Source organism: Malus sylvestris, chromosome 2 (genome assembly GCF_916048215.2).
Source record: "Malus sylvestris chromosome 2, drMalSylv7.2, whole genome shotgun sequence".
Taxonomy (NCBI): domain Eukaryota; kingdom Viridiplantae; phylum Streptophyta; class Magnoliopsida; order Rosales; family Rosaceae; genus Malus; species Malus sylvestris.
The window spans coordinates 13,307,670-13,332,111 of record NC_062261.1 but is presented as its reverse complement, the minus strand read 5'-3'; the positions used below and the strand labels follow the sequence as shown (position 1 = coordinate 13,332,111).

Genomic DNA, 24,442 nt, shown 5'->3' with positions numbered 1-24,442 from the left:
ACGATGAACGGACACGATTGATTGATTCCCGGTTCCCTTTAAGAGGATCCTTGTCCCATAAGAAAAGCCAGACAAGCATACACACCTGTTTTATTCCAACTTTCCTAATAGATTATCACCGCTTAAGGATGATGAGCAAAAATACATTCCTTAAAAAGATAGCTCGTTTAAAAAAATAGGTAAATTTTATGAGTTCTGGTAAAAATCTGATATTGGACATTACTTTTTGAATAATATTTTATAGTCAACATAATGTAACAATTGATGATTAAATAAATTATGTTAATCTTCAAAGAAAATATTCAACCATCAACCGTCACATCATTTAGTCTACAAACTATAGTCTAAAAACGTAATCTTCGTAGCATTTTTCGAAAATGATGCGTTGACAAAGCTGGTGATGCATCGCACTCGCAGTAAATTATATGAAATGGTTGTGAAACCGCTAACCTACCGTTCAATTATTCTACAGCATCGTTTCTTGGAAACGTCAAGCAGTCTGAGCCAACGCACACGGCGGAGTAAAATAAATGAAAGCGTATTGAAAGGTAACCTAACGACGACGACGACGAGGAGGACAAATAATAATAATAATGAAGGCGTATGGAAAGGGGTAGCGGGCGACCTCAACAAAGTTATAAAAGACTTGGCCTATTCTGTTCATGATTCCGTTTCCTAACTTCGAAGCAATGGTAGAGAAAACACAAGGTTGAACTCTCATGCAACTACCGAAGAAATGGTAGAGAAAACAAAAAGTTGAACTCTCATGCAACTACCTTAGCTAATTCAATAAATTTCAATTAACTATTATGGACGCGGTGTTCTAATTTTAGAAGTTGATAAGGATCATTCTTTTTAAGATTAAGATTTAAGTCTATATTATGTGTTACTGGTAATCTCTCTTGATGAACAAATTTGTAATAATTAAAAAGGGGTGAAAACCCCCTCTATAAATCCTAAAGAAGACTTGTGGTATACCTAGTCCCCCCCCTCCTAAACTTTTTGTAACAAAAGATATGGGTATTAGGTGAAAGTATATACGAGAAAATATATATATACAGATGGTTAAATTTTTGAAATTACTATTTGATTCTTTTTTTATTTCGTAAAATATGCACAAAACTTAGTCTATATTATTAGGGAACTTAAAGGGAGAAGCTCTTATGGTTAAGTTTTCATAAAATGACAAAATTGCGCTATGTTTAAGGGAGAAAATAATATACTTATATACATATAAATTTATCAACATTAAAGTTTTTGTGCATATGCTATGAAAACATAAGGAAATTTTATTTTGACATGCTCATGCCCATTCATATGAGCTGCATCGTTTTAATAAAAGGAACTTTAACGAAAAAATTACGGTACTGTTCACTTTAACGAAAAACCATATTTTTACACTAAAAAATCAATCATGATACTATTCACCTTACCCTTTATTTTGTTCTTATCATTAAAATTCAAAGTTTTAAAATAATTTTCATTAGTTTTCCTTTTATTTAAACTTAGGAATTGTTTTCATGAAGTTTGCCCACAAAAAAGAATTCGCCCATTTAATGCGTTTCACAACTTCAAAAAAAATGACAGAGTTAAGAATTTCTACGAGAAACTATAGTATTATTTTATTATGTTTTCATGGAATATGCACAACAGTTTTCAATGTTGATTAGTAAATTTTGTAGGTCTTGTAGTCTAATTTTATTTCCTAAAAAGTATAATTTTCTTTATGAGGTTTTAATTTAAATCGTGCAATGACTTTATTGTTCATACAATCAAGTATATAGCTTCTAAAAGAACCAAACTATGTTGCACACATATCAACATATATTGATATATGCCAAAACAATCTGATAAGTGATCTTAAGAGAATTTGTTGAGTGATGTCGATGCAATATCGAGATATGCTAGCAAATATTTTATCAAACACTTGGTGGGCACAAAAGAGACTCATACCAAACATTTGAAGAATAATCAGAAGACATTCACATGTGTATTTTTCGAACTCCAAATAATCCTAGGACGACCTTAATCCGAATACCTATGCCCCTGACTATATGGTTTCCTGTTGGTATAATAGAAGATGATAAACTAGACTCATATATAAATAAAAAGTTATTCAACGACATTAAAAAAAAATTTGTGCACATGCTGAGAAAACATAAGGAAATTATACGCTTCCCTACTCACATAGGCTGTCATGTTCAATGCACTTATGAATTGATCTCATTTATGTGTACAATACATTCATTGATAAATATAATTTTCTTATATTTTTGTAGAATATGCACAAAAATTGGTGTTAAGGGAAAAATATATTTGTTCTAGCTAAATATGACTACGTCTACATTTATCACAAAACGTTTTCTATTTTATTGTGAGTGAATTCATAGGCTTAATGTTGAGAAAAAAAAAATTCATAGGCTTAATGCAAGTTTTTATTTTATTTTTTATTTTTGGTTTTGTAGAATATGCACCGAACTTGTACTAGAAGATGAGAAAATATTATACTTATATACATTTTTATAAAAAAAAACTTATTTTTCAACATTAATATTTTGTGCATATGCTATGAAAATACAAGGAAATTGTATTCTGACCCTACTCACATGAGCTTCATCATATTCAATAAACTTACGAATATGTCTCATTTACATGTATCAAAAGTTCATTGAAGAATTTATCCCATTGTAGTGTGTATCACAAGTTCACGACAGTGTTGAAATTTCATGTGAGGAAATAGTATAATTTCCTTATTTTTTTCATAGAATATGCACAAAAATTTCAATGTTTATTAATATACTTTTTGTGTCTTGTAAGTATAATTTCTTTCCTAAGAACATATAATTTTCTTCTTTAGTTTTGCATATGCTTTGAAAATATGTGGAAATTATATGCTTTCCTACTCACATGAGCTCTGTCATGTTTAATGTGCATACGAATTGATCTCATTTATGCGTTTCATATTTGTCACTGATAAATTGATCTTGTTTGCGTGAATTATAAGTTAACGAAAAATGACAAAGCTGAGAATTTTATTTGAGGAGACTATAGTATAATTCCCTTATGTTTTCATAGAATATACACAAAAGGTTCAACGTTGTTTAATGAAAATCAGCTTTTTTTTATTGAAAATATTAGCTATCTTTTATAATGTACAATTATTTGTTCCATAACTATAAGTTTTATATAAAAATACTCCAAGAGCTGAATTGGAGAAAAGAACCTCCTCATTTACCTAATTGTCACGCTCTAACTAATTCCTAGCTGTGAAATTCCTTAGTGCCCTTCCCATTACAAAGCCAAGTAATTTTTTTTTAAGTATTGACATGCTCTAATTAATTCTTAGTTGCGAAATGCGCCATTCTCCACTACAAAGTATTAAATTTGTGTATTTTCCTCTAAAGTATAATAGATGTTATTCATTTTCTAAAGTATTCAATTTGTGTATTTTCTTATAAAGTATAATGTTATTCATAATCTACTTTTCCAACGACTTATATGTCCAAAGCCTATCGTTTTTTTTTTTTTTTAAATATATCATTACAACAACTTTTACAGGTAAGAAAATATGAGCCTTTCTTTCTTTATTTCAACAATTAACATTGAACGAGACTAATCGAGCTGTATTTGATGGAAAACATAGTTTGAGACCGATTCATCGCAATATATAATCAATCTAGATTATATATGAACAGTTTTGGAAACTTAACCGGTAGATGTGAGTATAGATACTAGAGAAATTTACAATGAAATTAACACCAAACTTTGTGACATGAAAGTTCTTATATCTTATGGAGACTCTTCAACCTTTTTTTTGGATTCATTTTTTTTTTCAACATTTTATTTTGGGAGAGCATGAATCAAATTGTGGTGTTGGATTACACATACATATTTTCAAACAAAATAGTCAAGAAACTGTGTACAGGGGAATTTGAAACTATGTTACAATTGAGTTTAAAAAGTCACACTAATGCAGGGCGTCGCGAATAGAAACGAAATAAAATGATATATATGATTGATAGGTAGGGTCCATTATCTCATAGTGTGAGGAGAGGCCTAAAAACCCTATAAACTTTTGTTCTAGTACCAGCCGCTACAACGTAGACACTAGAAAGAACAAAGCAGCAAACTCTTAAACAAGAGAACGGCACAAATATGAGATAGAAATCTCTCTGAATATTTCATTCACCAACAAAAACATCCAACTCCTTCATCTTACAGAAAGAAATGGTTTGTATAACCATTTTGTAACTTACATTCAGAAATTAAAAAGGCAATAAACATGAAAGGGTAATTTTATTAACACCCCACAATCTTATGAATACACCCCATAATTTATTTTTTCAGTTAAATTTCCATTTTTACCCTCGAATTAAGTTCTGAAGTACAAATAAACCCCATCCACCCCCTTATGTCGACTGTCAACCTCCACAGTGTCTGGGCAAAAAATCTTAGCCCCTCACCATGCTCTCTCTCTCTCTCTCTCTCTCGGTCTATTAGAGAGTCGATCTTGACTGTCAACTTCTGCTACATGGGGGGTTTTTGGCTGTGCTGATATTGATGCAGATACCTCTTATATGGGTGGCCTATGGCCGTCGAGCTAGCTTTATTGCTGTCATTTGTTTATGGGGATGGGAGGGCTTCAGAAAAATGGGGGACAAATCTAGAATTTTAGAGGCACATTTTAGATGTGGGGTGTATTCATAAAGATGTGGGTGTTAATAAAACAACCCAACATAAAAACACCTGAAACTAAAAATTACATAAACAAAGGCTATTATCAGCCATAAAAAACACACTGGCTATTATGATTAGCCATAAAAAATGTCTTGAAATTAATCTTATCAGCCATTTGTATTAAAGCACCTTCTTCATACCAACTGATGCAGGGCGCAATGGACATAAATGAATTAAAATGATAGATAGAATGGATAGTTAGGGTCCAGTATCTCCTAGTGCAAGGAGAGACCTAAAAACCCTACGAACTTTGGTTCTAGTACCTGCCTACAACGTAGACACTAAAAGAACAAAGATGTAGACTCTTAAACAAGAGAAAGGCAATAAAAACGAGTTTACAACTCAAACATCAATATGACAATTCAAACAACTTCTCCACTTTCTCATGTTCCGTTTGGAATTTAATCTTTTCTTGATAACATTAGATTCATGAAGATATAGAACATCATATATGTTATCATGCTTGCATATCCACCATTTGAGTTAGACAAAAAGAGAAGAAACTTGGACAAAAAAAGAAGTAACTTTGACAAAAAGAAAGGAAGTGACTTAGACAAATCTTTTTTAGGCTAATTATTGTGGATGTTTCATCACAATAATATGATTATAATTACGATAAATTGCATTTGAGTGCACATACAATTTCTAGCAAACATCTTGATATTTTTAACTTTGAAAAGGGTAGACATAATTCGAACAATATAAAAAAATTCTTTTCTCCAAGTAAAATTTTGTATCGTGATAAGCAATGAACGATTCCCAAATATAATCATAAAAGTCACAGAAATGTAGAACATATTTTACCGCAAGTACCTAAACCATTGAACCCAAATCTTCATCACCATTGCATTCATCTAGAATCAAGGCAGAATCCCAATCGGCAACAAAATGAGCATCGATTTACCGAGTAAATTGAATTTCATTAGCTACTTTAATCATAAGCGTGTAACCTTCATCATACTCATCATAAATTGGTAGAGAACTCCAATCGACTAAATTATCGATTTCGTAATAACCTAACAATAGCAACATGATAACCCAAGAATCAATTAGGGCTTTGATACAAATTGACGCAGGGCACATCGGATAGAAACAAAATAAAATAATAGATAAGATTGATAGGTAGAGTCCACTATCTCCTTGTGCGAGGAGAGGCCTGAAAACCCTATAAACTTTGATTTTAGTACCAGCCTACAACGTAAAGAGTAAAAACAAAAGCTAAACAATCTCACAAAGAAAAAGGCACAAAACTGAAACAGATAAACACTCAGAGTATTTTCATAATAAAAAAACGTCCAACTCCTTATCTTACAGAAAGAAACGGTTTTTATAACCATTTTGTAACTTACATTCAAAATTTAATAGAAACTTAAAATGACAAAAAAAAACTGAAATTTACATATAGAAAGCAATCCAATCAGCCAAAAAAGGTCCAAAACAACCTGGCTATTATTAGGACCTACTAATGGCTGTTATTAAGTTCTTCTGATTAGTTATAGTCATTCATTTTATCCCATTGATTCAATAAATGCACTGGCCAACTGATCTGCATCACACACTTAAAACACAAACGACAGAGAGTTTGAAGAGCAGCGTTCACTGAGGAAACACAAGATCAGAACCGAGTCTTGTGGAGCCAATTTAGGTTCATATTCTCTTTGGCCACAGTTATCCTTACGTTGCTGAGAAACGGTGAGAAGGCTTCCCATAAATATTTTGTCTCTTCATCACAGACCACTTCCTCTAACTGCTCAAGATCCATGACTGATGGAGGCAGCTCTTGCAACCTTGAGCATTGTCTCATGTTGATCTTTCTTAAACTACTCATTTCACCAATGTCTTCGGGCAACACCTTGATGCTGAAGCAATCAGATATGTCAAGAAAGTTTGCCTTTCCAAGGTTCTTCATTGAGGTTGGAAGCTTCGACAGTTCTGAGCAGGATCTTAGCCTCAACAGTTCTAAATTTTCCAACTTTCCAATCTCTTCAGGCAAGGCAGATAGCTTATGACAGTTAGTAACATTGAGCTTCCTTAGTTTACTAAGATCACAAACCTCCACGGGCAATTCAATTAAATCACTGCAATAGTCGATGTTCATTTCCTCTAGATTCGGGAATGCTGATGAGATTGAGATGGAACAGTTGTTGAAAGCTTGACCAATGTTACACATGAACATGGATATCTTCTTCAGACTCACCAATTGAATGGGATTCTTGGTTATGGAAGGAATTGAGATGCGTTCTAATCTAATTCTCTTAAGATTTGGTAATGAACTCAAAAGTTGGAAGTTACTCAATTCAGCTGGTAAGAAACCATAATTTGTGACTATCACAGCCTTCAATTCACCCATGTTCACCACGGAATCGGGTAAAGCATAGTTCTTTGTCTGTAAATTCAATACTAAAACCTCAGCTTCTGGCATTTGCAAGTTGTGCCATTTTGTTGAAAACCCTTCATCTGCAAAGTAACAACTGTGAGTGTGGGGAGGAGAAACTAAATGAAAGTATTATTAAGACTTAATGTGCACACACACGTGCGTGTGGAATGAATATTTATTTGTGCATGTCTACGTAATTGCTAAAGCGAAAGGGAGAGATAGAACAACCAGTTGTTATAGATAATAAGCGGGCCTTCATCTGCTTCTGTTCTCTCCACCATTTTGGAAGTTTGTCTCCACATATGTCAATAATCAGTCTTTTTCTATGTTCTACCGGTCCTTTTTTTGTGTCATAGATGGCCAGTTCCCTAAGAACATCATGCTGGGTAACAAAGTGCTCACTATAATACCCGTCCCCCTCCATCTTGTCCTTCCTGGTGATGATCAAAACTAATTTTCTTAGAAGAGCTTCGATCAATCGGTCATGAATAAAGGGGAAAATCGAGCGAAAATATCATACAAGAGAAAATAAAACATGCACACCTTGTGACAACAAGATTAGCTAGACTTCGTTTGGTGAGCTCGTAGATGTTTGCAATGCACTCTATATCTGTATCTACATCATATAACTCTGCCCAGATATCAACAAGGGCAGCTGCAGCGATTCTTTGGTCTTCTGGAAATGAACCTAAGTCTAAGAAACATTCCTTGATGATTTCTTTATCTAAGGCATCCAAGCTTCGTTCAAGGCAGAGCAGCAATTCAGTCTCTGAATCAAGAATAGAAAAACCTTTAGACAATTCAAGTTCTCTTTTTTGCCATATCTCTATAGGCTCCCCACTAAGCGATCTCCCCACCACTGTAATAGCAAGTGGAAATCCCTTGCAACGCTCAACTATCTGCAGGATAATTTTCCAAAACAAAATCAACTAACTTTTAAGTTGCAGAGCCAAAATTCAAGTTACTAAGATGAGAAAATGGCTAAATAACTATATACAGTATTCTAATTTTAGTTTTAGTCGACAAGTAAGTATGCTTAGATGCATGACTACTCACAGGTTTATATGGTAAATGGATGTGTTCATTCGCTCAATTGTGGATGCTTTGCGTAAGGTGAACATAATTTCTTGATAATTCTCCAAAACCAAATCAACTAATTTTTTACCATACACGTGCGTTGCAACTAAAATGTACCTTTTCTGGAAGATCTTTTGGAATATGAGAGCTCTTATCTCCAAGGGATGCTGAATGATGAAAAAGTTTCATCGCATTGTCATGATCCAATGATTGCAAATAATAAGGGGAACCATATCCCCGAAATTCAGACCTAGATGTCACCAAAAACTTGTAATTTTCCGTTTTGAATTGATCAAACTTCTCCACAAGGGATTCTGATCCAGGCCAAACATCATCCAGGACAATCAGTAAAGGATTCTGCCCTTCTTCCTTCAGAAAACGTTGCAGCCACGTCGCTGTACTAACTTCGTTTTGGAAAGTAGGTGCTTGGAAACCCTTGCGTTGATAAAGATCTTGAACAATATTTTCTAATTTAGGCTTTTTTGAAACCGTGACAAAGAAGATGTTATCCTTGAATGCATCTATCCAGAGAAAACATAATAAATCAGTCATTGAGGCGTCATTTAAATCTGCCATAGTTGTACAAAGTAAAAAAACATAAACAATTCAGAGTGCTAACTTATAATATATGATACCTTTGATATCCTTGTCTTGACAAAACTTTGTAGCCAAAGTGGTTTTCCCACATCCTCCAGGAGCAGTCAGCACAACCATTGACACATTTTTGTCCTTTAGAAGCTTCCTCTTCAGTTCCTTTAGAGGAAAATCCAATCCAACCACGAGCGGCGGAAGTTGAGGTACGGCACACCAAGCTTCACTGTCGGGTTGTTTTGGTATCACCATATTCGATTCAATTCTGATGACCGCCTCCTCTACATTCTTCACCGTAACCGCGTTGTCCTTCACATCCCTTATTCCCTGAACTTTTAGCATGTCCAAAAGTCGTTGAAGAGATGCATCCCATTCAATCAGCTTGTTGGCGTACTTGTACCTTTTGTATACTAATACGCTCCACCATCGAATCTTTTTGCACTTTTGGACGAGATGTATGCCCTCCTCCAAATGTAGTTTCAAGTTTCTCAGTTCCTTATCCGACAGGTCCAATTTCTTGTTGGATCTTTCTATATCTTTCAACAATGGTTCCAAAGAGTCTAACCTGAATTTGATGTTTTTGAGTAGGGGCTTAAACATTACATTCTTGGTGATCAGCTCCTTGAGGACATCGTACAGCGCATTGACTAGTGTTCCGAGACCAGCCCCTCCGAAAAGGCTGCCTGCTCCACTCATTCCTTGATTCTTAACAACAAAAACCTACACCAAAATCAGAAAAACTTACAAAAGTTTCAACCTAAAATTTACGACAACAGAAAATAACAGGGAAATCGGCTGATGAAATGATCAGTTTTTCAGTATGTCTTCGATATTTGAGATTTGATTTCGGACCATTTGAGCCACTTTCCCAAAACAACAACAGATTAGAAACTTGGAACCCAAAATAAAGCGATTCAGAAAACAAGCAATACAGAGTTGGATATTCTCTTACGTTGTTGGTGATCAAGCAAGATAGGATAAACAAACTATCTGGGAGTTGGCATAGAAATACTTACTTCGAAGCTCGATAGAAATTTCGGAGTTGGAGCGCGTTGACTTTAGCAATAGCCGATTGAGTGTGGAGGGAGACTTGGAAATTAACCAGGAAACTGCATCACCATGCCTGGGAAACTTCGTGGCGAGAGCGAAAGAGATAATCCAACAACCATATTGCAGGCAGATGGCGACCAGAATTGTATCTTTCTCAGAAAGTATTGCTTCTTATCGTATTAAATTGTGAAGGCAAGTTTCGAAAGGCGACAACAGCATAGAGAGCCAATGAGCAATATATGACTAATATTTAACAATTCCTCCTACTTGCAGCTAATTGCACTTACGGTCGGCCACCACACGGATATGCGCGTGGACAAGCCGTGAATTGGAACGCGCGCACGCGCGCACGGAACGCGTGCAAGTCGGGAGGATCCTGCGGACAAGGGTCCGTCAGCCACCCAACTGACCCCAATTACTCATTCTTTCATCCAACGCCAGTGATTCATTGGATTGATGGTTGATCCAACGATTCAAGATCAAATTTTATTTTATTTTTTTATTTTATATTTATAAATCATTGATTTCAACGGCTGAGATTTAATATAATCAAATCTAAAGTTAAAAAAAACTAAACGGTACAAATTTAAATTCAAAGATTAAAATAATTTTAAAAAAAAATCTTTAAATCAAAATTCATCTAAAAATTCTATAAATACCTATGTATTTATTTAAACATCTACACAAAATTCACTTTTCTCCTACAATTCTTCCTGTTTTTCTTTTTACCATCCTTCTAAATCATTTCTTCCAATTTCCAAATTTTTCAAGACGGTAAAAGTTCATATTAGAAGTCGTAATTGGTAAAATGAGGAAGAAGTTACTTTGTGCTTTGCCATGGATTTGTATTAGCGAAGATAGTGTCGTTGACGCGAATCAAATTGAAAAGGTTTTGTGGGTTAAGGTCGTTAATAAGTTCAATGAAAACTCCAATACCAACCGAAAAGAAGTTGGTAGTGTTTACAATCTATGGAAGGTTATCAACAAAGCATGGACTTTATAGAAGGGATGCGTGGGGAGAGTTGTGATTGACATGGCTAGTGGTAGGAGCGTCGTAGAAGTGGTGAGTGTCAAAATCTTATTTTCCAACTAATTGTATTTATGTATTCCTTGTTGTGCAGAAGGCTTCACAATCGAGTTGTTTTGGGATCACCTGATTCAATTCAATTCTTCCGACCGCCTCCTCTATAATCTTCACCGTAACTGCAATGTCCTTCACATCCCTTATTCCCTGAACTTTTAGTATTTCCAAATGTTGTTGAGGATATTCATCCCATTCAATCAGCTTGTTGTGGTATTTGTACCTTTTGGCTCCGCTCCACCATGGAGTCTTTTCGCACTTCGGAAGGAGCTGTATGCCCTCCTCCAAATGTACTTTTAACTTTTCCAGCTCCTCAACCGGAAGATCCAATTTCTTGTTGGATTCTTCTATATTTTTCAACACTGGGGTCAAAAGGTGTAACTTGGATTGGATTCGTTTGAGGAGGGGCGTAAACATTACATTCTTGGTGATCAGCTCCTTGAGGACATCATACAGTCACACTGAATGCTAGCCCGAGACCACCCATTCCTTGATTCTTAACAACAAAAACCAACACCAAAATCAGAAAAACTTACAAAAGTTTCAATCTAAAATTTACGACAACAGAAAATAACAGGGAAATTGGCTGCTGAAATGATCAGTTTTTCAGTATGTCTTCGATATTTGAGATTTGATTTCGGACCATTTGAGCCACTTTCCCAAAACAATAACAGATTAGAAACTTGGAACCCAAAATAAAGCGATTCAGAAAACAAGCAATGCAGAGTTGGATATTCTCTTACGTTGTTGGTGATCAAGCAAGGTAGGATAAACAAACTATCTGGGAGTTGGCATAGAAGTACTTACTTCGAAGCTCGATAGAAATTTCGGAGTTGGAGCGCGTTGACTTTAGCAATAGCTGATTGAGTGTGGAGGGAGACTTGGAAATTAACCAGGAAACTGCATCACCATGTCTGGGAAGCTTCGTGGCGAGAGCGAAAGAGATAATCCAACAACCATGTTGCAGGTAGATGGTGGCGACCACAATTGTATTTTTCTCAGAAAGTATTTCTTCTTATCCTATTAAATTGTGTAGGCAAGTTTCGAAAGGCGACAACAGCATAGAGAGCTTAATTGCACTCCCTCTAATCTTTGGGGGTAAATCTCAAAATTTAGCCTGTATTTCCCCTCTTTATTTTCATTCCAACCCTTGGAGGGTCTCACATATGCGCGTGGACGCGTCCTAAATTGGCCAACCGCGTAAACCGAGACGTGCCGCACGCACGAAACGCGTGCCCAGCTGAGTCCAACGACTCTTTCTTTCATCCAACAACAATGATTCATTGGATTGTTGGTTGATACAACCGTCCAAGTTCAAATTTTATTTTATTTTTTAGTTTTATATTTATAAATTTATTGATTTCAATAGTTGAGATTTAATATGATCAAATTCAACAATAAAAAAAACTGCAATGGTTCAAATTTGAATCTAACAGCTAAAATAATTAAAAAAAAATTCTTTGAGTCAAAATTTATCCAAAAACTTTATAAATACTTACGTATTTGTTTAAACATCCACACAAAATTTACTTTTCTCCTACAATTCTTCCAATTTTTCTTTCTACAATCATCTGAAATCATTTCCAAAATTTTCAAGATGACAAAAGATCATATTGGAGGTCGTAATTGGTAAAATGAGGAAGAAGTTGCTTTGTGCTTGACATGAGTTTGTATTAGCGAAGATGATGCCGTTAACACGAATCAAATTAAAAAGGATTTGTGGGATAAAATTGTTGATAAGCTCAATGAAAACTCCAATACCAATCAAGGGGAAGTTGGGAGTGTTTACTATTGGTGGAAGGTTATCAACAAAAATTGCACTTTATGGAAGGGAAGCTTTGAGAGAGTTGTGGTTGACATGGCTAGTGGAAGGAGCACCGTAGAAGTGGTGAATCATGCTTGGGACATCCTCAAGGATTGTCCGAGATAAGGAACCCATGCGGATCAACAACGAGAAAAATTATTTGCTAGTGAAGACGCAAGCACAAATGTTGGTAATGAAGGATCCCAACTTCTTCTTTTCCAAGGCCTCCGGGAAGAAATAAGCAAAAATAAGCAAAGAGAAAAGGGAAGATGCAATATCCAATTGGTGCAACGATTTCTTCCGGGTTTGCAAAATTGTCTAGACGCCAAGACTCTCGAGAGGAGGAAGTGATGCAAATGTGATTGGCCTTTGAGAAGCAATCGGAAATGGAGCAAGAAAGATTCGATTTTGATATGATGAGGGAAAACCTCAACAAATAAACTCCAAATATTAAGAAGTTCTCCTATGATAAACAAAAGGAAATTATGCGAAAGAATGGCACAAAGAGTATCTTTCAAGATGATAATTCATATCAAGCATATATCCCAAGTTCACCATCAAATCCACCAACAAGTCAAGATGGTCAATATTATTGCGATTAGTAATTGTTGCATTAATTTATATGTAGTTTGTTGATGCACAAAACGGAAGGTCTTTGAACAACGTAAATCCGACCGTGAATCATGCAATCGCCCAAGAACACAAAGATGTATTGTGGTTCACCCCAATGTTTGGGCTACGTCCACACTGATGTTGCTTGTATTTCTCTGTAACTGTATGTATGGATTACAAGCTCAAGGGGAGTCCCTCTAGGAACAGAGTGTTGTCTCTGAGTTGTTTGAGACTTGTATGTTTTGGAAGTATCCCAAAGTCTGATTTGTGAGGGATGAGGAGTCCCCTTTTATAAAATAAAGGGCTCCTCCTTTTACATAATTATGGGCTGGGTAATGAGGCCCAATATGTGTGGTACCAACAAAGTTTATTAATTATCATTTGTTACATTTTATCATCACCGTTCTCCTTCTCAATGCCATATATGCTCAACAAATCTCCTTCTAGCAAGACATCTCATGTACTCACTCAGTGTGACCCCATCCTCTTAGGTCTTGTATGTGGTTGCAGCGAGATATTCAACGTCTCTTGCCATAGCCTTAGCATATATTGGTTGGTCGCCATCCACATCTTCATCAGAATCTTCTTCAATTTCTACGTATTCATCTTCAACAATCATGTTATGCAAAATTATGCATGTCATCATGATTGAATTGAGGTCTTTCATACTCCAGAATCGTGCAACCCCTCCAACAATGACCCATCGAGTTTGTAGGATCCGAACGCTCTCTCATATTTCCTGTAAGACTCTTATTTCCACAAAAACAATTTCATCTTTGCACTATCGGAACGAGAATAACTTTTCAAAAGGTAGACCAACTAAGATAAATATTATCAGTTCAGTAGCAACCTAGCTCATATCTATTATCATTTACCTTGTACCTCCATTCCGGTTGCCATCCATAGACAACATCTTCAAACAGGGAGAAGACCAAATAACATTGATATCATTGTTTGATCCAAAGGTGTCGAAGAATGCATGTCAAATCCAAGTGTCGTAAGATGTCACAACCTCAATCACAATGGTTGTTTTGTTGTGAAGACCTTTAAATTGGCATGCTCAAGAAATTTGACAATTCTTCCACTCCCAATGCATACAATTGAGACTTCCTATCATTCCAGAGAAGTCTCTTTTGTTTGCCTTACGTAGAAACCTCTTCAAGTCTTCACGATTTGGCTTTCAGAGGTATGTTTGTCCATATATGACTTCAATTGTCTTACAGAAGTGCTTGAGGTTCTCAATAGCAGTGATCTTTACAAATCGACAATATTTGTCAATGTTGCAAAACACCCAATAGCAGTGAGACCTGTCAGCCTAAGACATCTATCTTCATTGCAAAGTAGTCGTCATGGTGGGCAACTGCATTCAAAATACTTTTAAAAAGCTCTCTCCTCATCCGATACCACCTCCAAAAATCATGAGAATGATATCTCAGACATTCAATGAAATAGTCTTTTATCATCCGGTCATGGCACTTTTCCCTGTCACGCTGCACAAATGAACGAATTGTGACAGAACCATGAAAGCTAGATTTGGCATGTTGCCTATTTTGCATAAGTGAGTTTGCAAATTCGATTTCTTCATTGTTGATTTCTTCTTCCTTAACTGCAATGTTTACTTGCCATTTGCAATGTCAGGCTACGCTTTTTTCTATAACACATTGATAATTCGAGGAAATAAAAACACTATGAAAGTTGGATGATTTTGAGAAAACATAAACACTATGAAAGATGGATGATTGGTGAATATGTTATGTGATGGTTAGGTATTCAACCTATGCTTATATAGAGAATGATTGAAGAATATGGTGTGGGTAGGTTTGTGTTTCATGTGTTTCATATGTATTTTGTATGTGTTTCGTGTGTCATACATCTTTATCATGTGTTTTATATGTGTTTCATGTGTTTTATATGTGTTTCATGTGTTTTATACATCTCTATCATGTGTTTCATATTCTTTCATAGTGTTCATGAGTTTCATGGTGTCGATTTAGTTTTTTTTTTTTCATCTAAATATTTTTAGGTTAAAATGTTCTTAAAATTAAATTATGATAGTCTACTTAATTTTTTTTTCTAAAAGTTATTTTAAAAAAATTAGCCAAAATTCATTCTTAATCTCGGGCTAAAAATTTAACCCATAAGGGTTTGAGTAGCAAAGCTGTTTTTGGGTTAAAATCTAAATTTTCTGGGTTAAAAATTTTAGGTTTTGACCTAAGGTTGCAGATGATCTACCAACGATATCAACAATAACAACGTCATTAAATTAAAATATGATATACCTCAACTTAGAATATCTCAATATATAATCATCCATGGAAGCAACAAAGGAAAACTTGTCAATATAACTAAATGCATAATTTACATATTAGGTGCAGTAAAAAAAAACATTTTTTGTATAATCCAAGAAAATATAATACACATTGTTTATAAAGAAAACTAATGAAAATGGCTTGAAAACTTTGAGTTTTAATAATAAGGAAAAAATAAAGGGTAAAGTGAATAGTAGCAGGTTTAACTTTTTAGTGTAAAAATGTAGTTTTTCGTTAAAGTGAACAGTACCGTTGGGCTTTTCGTTAAAACTCCCTTATTTATATTGGGTAAAACCATAACATCAGAACGCATAATTTCTTAAGACTCAAGAAAATTTGATTACAAATTGATGTGATGAAACTTAGAAATTAGACAGAACTAAGAACGAAATCAAACAAGAAAATCCAACAAGAAAATACAAATTAAAGAAAACAGTGCAACACAAATCAGAAAAACGCTGCTCCAACATTTATCGAGGAAAGACAGGTCTAACAGCTAAGGCTTTTCGAGCCAATTCAGATTGGTTTTTTCTTTTGCCACCTTGATTTTGTCTCTGGCTATGAAGGATTACAAACGCTTCTTCTCTTCATCACAAAGTCACTTCCTCGAACTGCTCGTGAAGATCCCACACTGACAGAGGAAATTCTTTCAATCTTGAGCGTTGTCCCATGTTGATCTTTCTTAAACCGCTCATATTACCAATGCCTTCAGTCAATTTCTTAATGCCGAAAAAATTATACTTGTCAAGACAGCACAACTTAGTGAGGTTCTCAATAGAGACCGGAAGCCTTACCAAGTCTGTACAAGACCTTAGTCTCAATACTTCAAAATTCTCCAGCTTTCCGATCTCTTCAGGCAAGGCAGATAGCTTATGACAGTTGGTGATATTGTGCATCTTCATATGAACAAGATCATAGAGCTCGGTAGGCAGTTCCACCTAATCATGGCAATAGTCTATATTCATTTCCTCTATACCTGGCCAGGCATCTGAAATTTTGATGGAACAATTGCGGAAAGCTTGACCCATGTTACACATGAATAAAGATATCTTCTTTACTCTTCAATGCAACGAAGTTCTTGGTTATGGAATGAATTGAAATGCACTCTAATCTGATTTAAACCATAGTTTGTGACCATTAGAAACTTCAGTTTGTCAAATTTCTGCACAAATTCAGGTAAGGCGTTGTTCTCTGTCTTAAAATTCAAAACTAGAACCTCAAAACTTGTGGTAGATGAACACTCCGCCATTGCGTTGAGAACTTTCCATCTGCAAACGATATGCTACCAGATATGAGTAGGACAGAAATTAAATGAAACTTATGTGCAAATCTTAGCGTGTGTGTCTGTGCACTTGCGTGTGTACATATACATGTGCTTGCTTTCCTAGTGATCACAAGATGTGCCAGACCTCTGGTGGCGAGTTTGTGGAGGTTCTTAATGAACAGAAAGTCCTCATCTAGCTTATATAACTCTGCCCACGTATTAATGAAAGCAGCAGCAGAGATTCTTTGATCTTCAGGAAATGAAACAAGGTCTGTGAAACATTCCCTGATGATAGCCTCTTTGCCATCTAAGGAATCTATGCTACTTTGAAGGCGAAGAAGCAACTCAGTCTTAGAATCAAGAATAGAACCTTTACAACAGTCTGCTAGTCTTGAATCGCTAGAATTCTGCAGCTTGTCCACAAAGTGATTTCCCGGTCACTGTAATGGCAAGCGGAACTCCCTTACAAAGGTTTAGTATCTGCAGGTTTACCATCTGAGTTGCATACCGAAATTTCAAGTTTCTTTTAACATCTCAAGGGTTTTGTGAAAATGGTTAATGACTACCTACTCGTCTTCATTCTTATTTCAGTTTTAGTTCTAAAGAAAAATCTTATGGTAAAATGGGTGTTTGCTTCTGTATGTGCATACATATTGTAAAAGATCAAAACAATTTCTTTTCCACACTTTGTTGTGAAGCCTTGATAAGTATATTTGTTTTGGATTGCATAGAGAGAAATAAATCTTTCTCAGAAGATTTTTGAGCATTTGAAATATTCCATTTATGGATTAGCTTTGATGTTATATATAACCGAAGCTGTTAAGTGTACAAAAGGCTTCAACTCAACGAATGACATCTATAACATACTACTAGTTCTAATTGAGAGAAAAAGATGTCAAAATTGCAGATTAATTCTACTATAACCCTTCTGGTTTGGTTAGGCACTTTCCTCAGTGGGGATATGGAATTTCAGAATATAAAAAGCAATTAGAAAGTATTATCATACCTTTGACTTCCTCATCTTGACATAACTTCATTGCCAATGTGGTTTTCCCATCTTCTTCAACTCCCTCAAAGGCTCATCCAATCCAACTGTAACATTGGAGGTTCAGGAACTGACCCAAATCATGAAATCCTTCTTGATTTTGGATCACAACATTTCCTTTGTTTCCTACCAAACCATTTTTCTGGACAGTATCCAAGGTTTCTAAACATCATAGTTTAAAATGTCCCATAAAAAACGCAAACCACACAGAGGTTTAAGAGCAACGTTCATTGAGGAAACACGTGTCAGAACTGAGTCTTTTGGAGCCAATTTGGGTTGATATTCTCTTTCGCCACAATTATCCTTACGTTGTTGAGACACGACAAGAAAGATTCCCATAAACATTTTGTCTGTTCATCACAGACCACTTCCTCTAACTGCTCAAGATCCATGACTGATGGAGGCAGCTCTTGCAACTTTGAGCATTGTCTCATATTGATCTTTCTTAAACCACTCATTTCACCAATGTCTTTGGGCAACACCTTGATGCCAAAGCAATCAGATATATCAAGAAATTTTACCTTTCCAAGGTTCTTCATCGAAATTGGAAGCTTCGACAGTTCTGTGCAGGATCTTAGCCTCAACATTTCTAAATTTTCCAACTTTCCAATCCCTTCAGGCAAGGCAGATAGCTTATGACAGTTAGTAATACTGAGCTTCTTTAGTTTACTAAGATCACAAAGCTTGGAAGGCAATTCAATTAAATCACTGCAAAAGTCGATGTTCATTTCTTCAAGATTCGGGAATGCTGATGTGATTGAAATGGAACAGTTGTTGAAACCTTGACCGATATCACACATGAAAAATGATATCTTTTGCAAACTTTTCAACGGTTTGAGGACCTTGCTTATGGTGGGAATTGAAATACGTTCTAATCTAATTCTCTTAAGATTTGATAATGAACCAAGTAGTTCAAAATTATCTAGTCCAGCAGGTGACAAACCGTAATTTGTGATTATTAGAACCTTTAGTTTATCCATTTTCTCCACGAACTGAGGTAAGGCATAGTTCTTTGTTTGAAAATTCAAAACTAGAACCTCTGCTTCAGGTACTTGCATGTTTGGCCATTTTGCTGAGAAGGCTCCATCTGCAAACCATAAGCTTTAAGATGTTAGTGTGGGTTGAAATTAAATGTTCTGAAGTCCTATTGAGGTCTTAATATGAATGAGCGAGTGTGTGTGCACACAAGCGTGTCCATGCACACATACTTGTGTGCACGTATAAGTATTTACTATATAGATAACAATGACGTATTTACTATAGAGATTGATGGAACCTGTTGAGATAGATAATAGTCGAGCCTTGGACGCTTGATACTTTTGTTCTGTCAACCACTTAGGAAGGTTGTCCCCACATATGTTTATAACTAGCCTTTTCCTCTGTTCTATTGGGTCTTGAATCGCCTGATGGATCGCCAACTCTCTAAGCATGTGATGCTGGGTGACAAAGTCTTCGGTGTAATAGCCGTCCGCCTCCCTCTCACGCCTGGATGATCAATAATAATTTCTTTTATGATTTGTTTGGTATACATAATGGAATAGAAAATTATGAGTAGGGTGCATACCTTGTGACAACAAGGTTTGCCAAACTTCGGGTGGTGAGCCCATGAAGGTTGGCAATGGTCAGAATTTCTTCTTCTAGACCATATAACTCCGCCCACATGTCAATGAGGGTGGCAGCAGCGATTCTTTGGTCCTCGGGAAATGAACCTAGATCGAGGAAACATTCCATGATCATAGTCTTTTCTTTATCCAAGGCATCTAAGCTGCTCTGGAGGCAAGCAAGCAAATCCTTGTCAGTATCAAGAATAGATGAACCTTTGCTCCATTCCAGTACTCTTTTCTGCCAGATTTCTAAAGGCTGGCCGCGAAGTGACCTCCCGACCAATGCAATGGCAAGTGGCCATCCCTTACAGCGCTTCATAATCTGCAATTTAATTATCCCGAATGAATTCAGTTATTATTTGATTAAATTGTTGTAAATCATCTAAATGTTTCAATAAAGATGATAAAATTGTTTAACTGTCTACTCTTTCATTCTTATTATAAGACGGTAAATGGATGTGTTGACATGCGTGGACGCTCAACGTTATTTCTTTGCCCTCTTCTGACTCTCTGAGGCATAAATAAGCATATATGTGTATTGCAGACTAAGAAATCACCTTTCTTGAAAGATCTTCGGAAGTATAAGAGCTCTTATCCTCTGAGGATGCTGAATGGTGAAAAAGAGCCATTGCATCCTCATCATTCAATAATGCCAAATGGTATGGAGAACCAAATCTCGGAAATGCAAATCTTGATGTGACCAAAATTTTGTAATTTGAAAACTTGAATTGATCAAACTTATCAAGAAGGGACTCTGATCCTGACCAAACGTCATCCAGGACAAACAACAGAGGATTGTGTCTTGCTTTCTTCAAAAATTGTTGCAACCAGTTAACTGCCATGAATTCGTTTTGGAAAACAGGCGGCTCAAACCCCTTCAGTTGATATAGTTCATGTACAATAAGGTCCAAGTTGGGCTTTTTCGACACATTGACAAAGAAGATATTGTTCTTGAATGTATCTATCCAAACAGAATGTCGGAGGTTAATAAAAAGGTTGACTAGATATGTCTGCAATTCTCAGAACAAGTAATTAAGTAGTCAAGCAAGAGCTCATTGCAAGATTTGTGCCCTGAGATGAAGCTATATGTAGAAGAATTTATGAACTTTCTTAATTTGTTTTCACAGGGCTGGACCTGAGATTTTGAGGGCCTTAGACGAGCTTTCAAAGTGGGACCCTAAAGTTCTTTGACCCCCAATTTTTTATATGTACAAAAAAAAAATTCGCTAAATACATAAAAAAATTATTTCCACATCAAATATCATTAAAAGTCAAGGAAAACTTGATATTAGTCCAATTTATTAAAATAAGTCCAATTCCTTATATTTAATTATTAATTATTAATAATTATCTCGTCAATGATGAGATTTATTATAAAAATCAAATTTCTTCCTAATTATCTCTTTGATTATTTCTTTTTATTATTTTTTTGTTATTTCTTGTTTTTCCTCCTACTTTAAACCCCATTTATAAATTTTAATTTTAATTTTTATAACCAACATATATCACAGGTTAATAATATTTATCCACCTATATGAAAGATTCTTTTTTATAATCAGCCCGTCACAGATTAATATGTCTTGCTTTTATGTATATTATTATTTTTTTAACCTTTTAGTTAGATTTCATATCTCGCTTATGAGTATAATACACATTCATAAAAATGACAATCCCACCCAGTGTCCTATTAGACCCACCCTAATGTCCTATTTTCCCACTCACAATCACAAAAAGTTAAAAAAGTAAAATGTAAATCCCACCCACCATTAATCTCAAAATAACCCTAATATGTTTTGTTTTAAATAACTCTAATATATCTTTAAATAATATTTAAATAAATAAATAAAAACGGAGAACTGAAGTAGAAAAAAAATGCAAAACTTGGACATTCATCATCTCCTTCAAATCATGCATGTCATTAAAATCATTGCATCGCTTTCGCAATATCTCTTCCCACTCAAATATACCACCCGGATCTCTTTCCAGATCCCCACCCTCTATTTTCACCGATATTCCATTTCCCCCGAGTCAAACCCTAGTACTCACACCTATCACCGCACCGCAGAGACTCCATTGAAGTTTCTCGCCTCCATCTAGCACACACCTATTCCTTCTCCCAACCTTTATACCCATTGTAGCCCAAATCTTTCCCAGCCTCTCTCCACTGCAGATATCACACCCCACCCATGATTATTTATATATTATTTTATATTATAATTTTTTAAATATTTTAGTAATTAATTAAATAAGGTTTAAAAGTCTTCGTTAAAAAGGTTAAACATGTCATTAACATTTTTGTTAAATGGTGAGGAAATAAGACACCGGGTGAGAATATCAACACTCTTCATATATTTGTTACTTGAGTTCAGGTACAATGTTTACCAGATAGATTTATGTTAAGTATGTTAGTTTTTTTTCATTATAAGATATTAATTAGATTTTTTGGAGTTGGAAAATACATAATATTATAAGATTTTAATTGATTTTTAATATTTTTAGCAAATATAAAATGAGCATAAAAAAAAATAAAAGCATGTAATTGGATAACTGGACTCACTCCTAACAACCATCTATATTTTTGGACCTGGATTTAAAAGCCCCTAAAAATTAATATCAAAAGAAAATAGATATACAAACATTATTTAAATATTACACGTCTCACATTTTTAAACGCAAATGTACTAAATGTTTGAAGTCTAAAAGTTTTAAGATTGAGAGTGAAAAATAATAAAACTTGATGATCAGGAGAGTAAAGAACAATAAAACTTGATTGACGAGTATAATAAATTCAACAACGTCAATTGTTTCTCTTTTGTTTTTTCTACAACATCATACTAATGAATCGGATATTGAAATACTTCATTGAATAATAAATTATTAAAAACCAAAATATTAATTCAAAATTTTTATTACCTTAAAGTACAATCTTCAAGACTATGTGATAGTTGATTTAAACATTCTATAGAAATGAAGAGATTGGGAAATTGAAAAAAAAAAAAAAAAAAAAAAAAGATGCATAGTGACTTGAGTTTTATACCTTATATGCATTTGGACAAATGAATTGTGAGTAAATTTGAAAAACAAGAAAAAACTAGTGACCATAAAACGGCAACTCTATGTTTCGATTCCCACCACAAAGAAAAAGGCAGCTGAATATTTTCACTATACCAACAAATGAATTATGATATTTTTTTACTTTTTCTTTATATGTTATTTACACAACATATAAATTTTTTAGGGATCCTTCCGAAGTGGGGCCTTAGGCGGCACCTGCACAGACTACCTTAAGGACCGGCTTTGTGCTTTCGCATGGTTTAGTTTCATGTCCCCTTCGTTGTACATTGTATTCTCTTGAACAAATTTGGGTTGGTGTGGATACTTGGAGGGACTAGCGGGCGTTTTATAGGGGTCTTGGCCATAGTGCATACTTTTGCTCGTCTAATCCTCTATATGTTTTTTCTTTTTTAGAAAAATCTAAACTGATGGATTTAACCTTACAATAAGTTAGCAATAATGTAGTTTAAATTCGTCTGTAACAAGAATCTAATTTAAAACCTATCAATTATCAATAAAAATAAATATCACCATACCGTAATACTAAATTGCATCATCTACATAATTTTTTAACTATCTAGGAAGTTAACACTTCACAAAAAAAAAAAATTGAAATCATTGATAGCATACCTTTGACTTCTTGATCTTGACAAAACTTTTTAGCCAAGGTTGTTTTCCCACATCCTCCAGCAGCTGTAAGCACAAGCATCGAAACCTTTTCATCCTTAAGGAGCTTCATCTTCAACTCCCTCAACGGCAAATCCAACCCGACTGTAACGGATGGGGGTTCAGGCACCGCATACGAACATTTAACCGTTTCAGGTTGATTACTTTTCATCACCAAATTCTTTTCTATTCGAGAGAACGCCGTCTCGATATTCCTGAGAGAAACCAACGTCTCCCTCGCATCCCTTACGCCCTGCAGTTTGAGTTCATCAAACACTCTTCGAAGAGATTTTTCCAGTTGATGGAGCTTCTTGGTGTATTTGCATTTTTTCCACACGCCAACTTTGCTGCACTTTTGAACAAGATCTGCTCCCTTCTCCATTTGTACTGTAAAATATTCCAGTCCCTCTTTCGAGTTATATTTTTCAATCTCTTGGATGAGTGGCTGCAGAGAGTTCAGTGTGGATTTGATGTCTCCGAGGAGGTGCTTGAACATAGTAGTCTCCTCCTGCACTGATTTTACCGCATCAAACAGCATTTGAAATGCCGTTCTCAGGGCACCCACGCCGACTGAAGCCACAGACATATTTAAGTGAATAAAACGACTCAAAACTTTATTTTCTCTTACGGAATCTCTTCTTGGCTGATGAAATAATATTGTTAGCACAGGTTTATATATACCTAAACGAACGAGGTAAGAAAGAGACACGGGGAATTTTACAGTAAATTGTATAAAAAGGGACAGAATTTACGGTAAATTGTATGAAATGGTTAGGTATGCGTGGGTTCAGATAAAGACTTCTTTGGAATCTGAGCCCACGCACACGTCTGAGTAAAGTAAAAGAAAACGTATAGATTCATTTGAAATGCGATCTGACAACAACCACAACCACCAGCACCAATAATAAGAATAATAAAGGGGGTAGTGGCCCTCGTGGGCGACCTAAACAAAGTAAACGAAGACTTGGTCTTTTTCCTTTGTTTATGATTCCATTATATTTCGCAACTTCGAAGAAATTGTAGGGAGAAAACAAAAAGTTGACGTAACACGCAACTACAAGAATAACAATAAAAAAAAGGTAAATTACATAATAATTCTTTAGATTTGAGATCTATTATAACCTCATACAACATTTTTAAAATATTGTACTTTCATACCTCACATTTTATT

At 35.2% G+C, this 24,442-nt stretch overlaps 2 protein-coding genes and 1 long non-coding RNA gene across 14 annotated transcripts in view; 1 reads left to right on the top strand and 2 right to left on the bottom strand.

Annotated features, from left to right (window-relative positions):
* Window positions 1–5,988: 5,988 nt before the first annotated feature.
* Window positions 5,989–24,442, bottom strand: part of LOC126613944 (probable disease resistance protein At5g66900) — a 175,911-nt gene continuing 157,457 nt past the window's right edge. For 2 of the 12 annotated variants that reach the window (XM_050281556.1, XM_050281575.1), the window contains one exon: window positions 5,989–6,790. In XM_050281556.1, coding sequence (XP_050137513.1) covers window positions 6,353–6,790 — 438 coding nt within the window. In that variant the 3' untranslated portion in view covers window positions 5,989–6,352. Of the gene's footprint in view, window positions 7,195–7,342; window positions 7,549–7,657; window positions 8,014–8,308; window positions 8,713–8,826; window positions 9,503–9,566; window positions 9,771–9,798; window positions 10,048–11,424; window positions 11,568–11,720; window positions 12,022–24,442 lie in introns of those variants that run through there. The other 10 variants (XM_050281570.1, XM_050281572.1, XM_050281569.1 and 7 more) reach the window with 10 other exon arrangements.
* Window positions 15,941–23,913, bottom strand: LOC126613948 (probable disease resistance protein At5g66900). The gene is made up of 6 exons (XM_050281582.1): window positions 23,236–23,913; window positions 20,109–20,512; window positions 19,512–19,873; window positions 19,224–19,432; window positions 17,909–19,034; window positions 15,941–16,906 (listed from the first exon to the last, which is right to left on the bottom strand). Exons 1-5 carry the CDS (start codon window positions 23,855–23,857, stop codon window positions 18,193–18,195), a joined length of 2,439 nt encoding a protein of 812 aa, XP_050137539.1. The 5' UTR covers window positions 23,858–23,913; the 3' UTR covers window positions 15,941–16,906; window positions 17,909–18,192.
* LOC126613965 (uncharacterized) overlaps window positions 18,342–24,442 on the top strand; it is a 34,907-nt gene continuing 28,806 nt past the window's right edge. The window contains exon 1 of the long non-coding RNA XR_007620234.1: window positions 18,342–18,477. This is a non-coding gene — a long non-coding RNA (uncharacterized LOC126613965). The remainder of the gene's footprint in view (window positions 18,478–24,442) is intronic.

Bases quoted from the DNA above. Each gene is read 5' to 3' on its own strand.
- LOC126613948 (XM_050281582.1), bottom strand. From the start codon at position 23,857: ATGTCTGTGGCTTCAGTCGGCGTGGGTGCCCTGAGAACGGCATTTCAA. The intron at 19,874-20,108 runs GTGATTTCTTAG...ATTAAATTGCAG, and splicing joins CCGAAGATCTTTCAAGAAAG to ATTATGAAGCGCTGTAAGGG. The intron at 19,433-19,511 runs GTATGCACCCTA...TTGATCATCCAG, and splicing joins GCAAACCTTGTTGTCACAAG to GCGTGAGAGGGAGGCGGACG.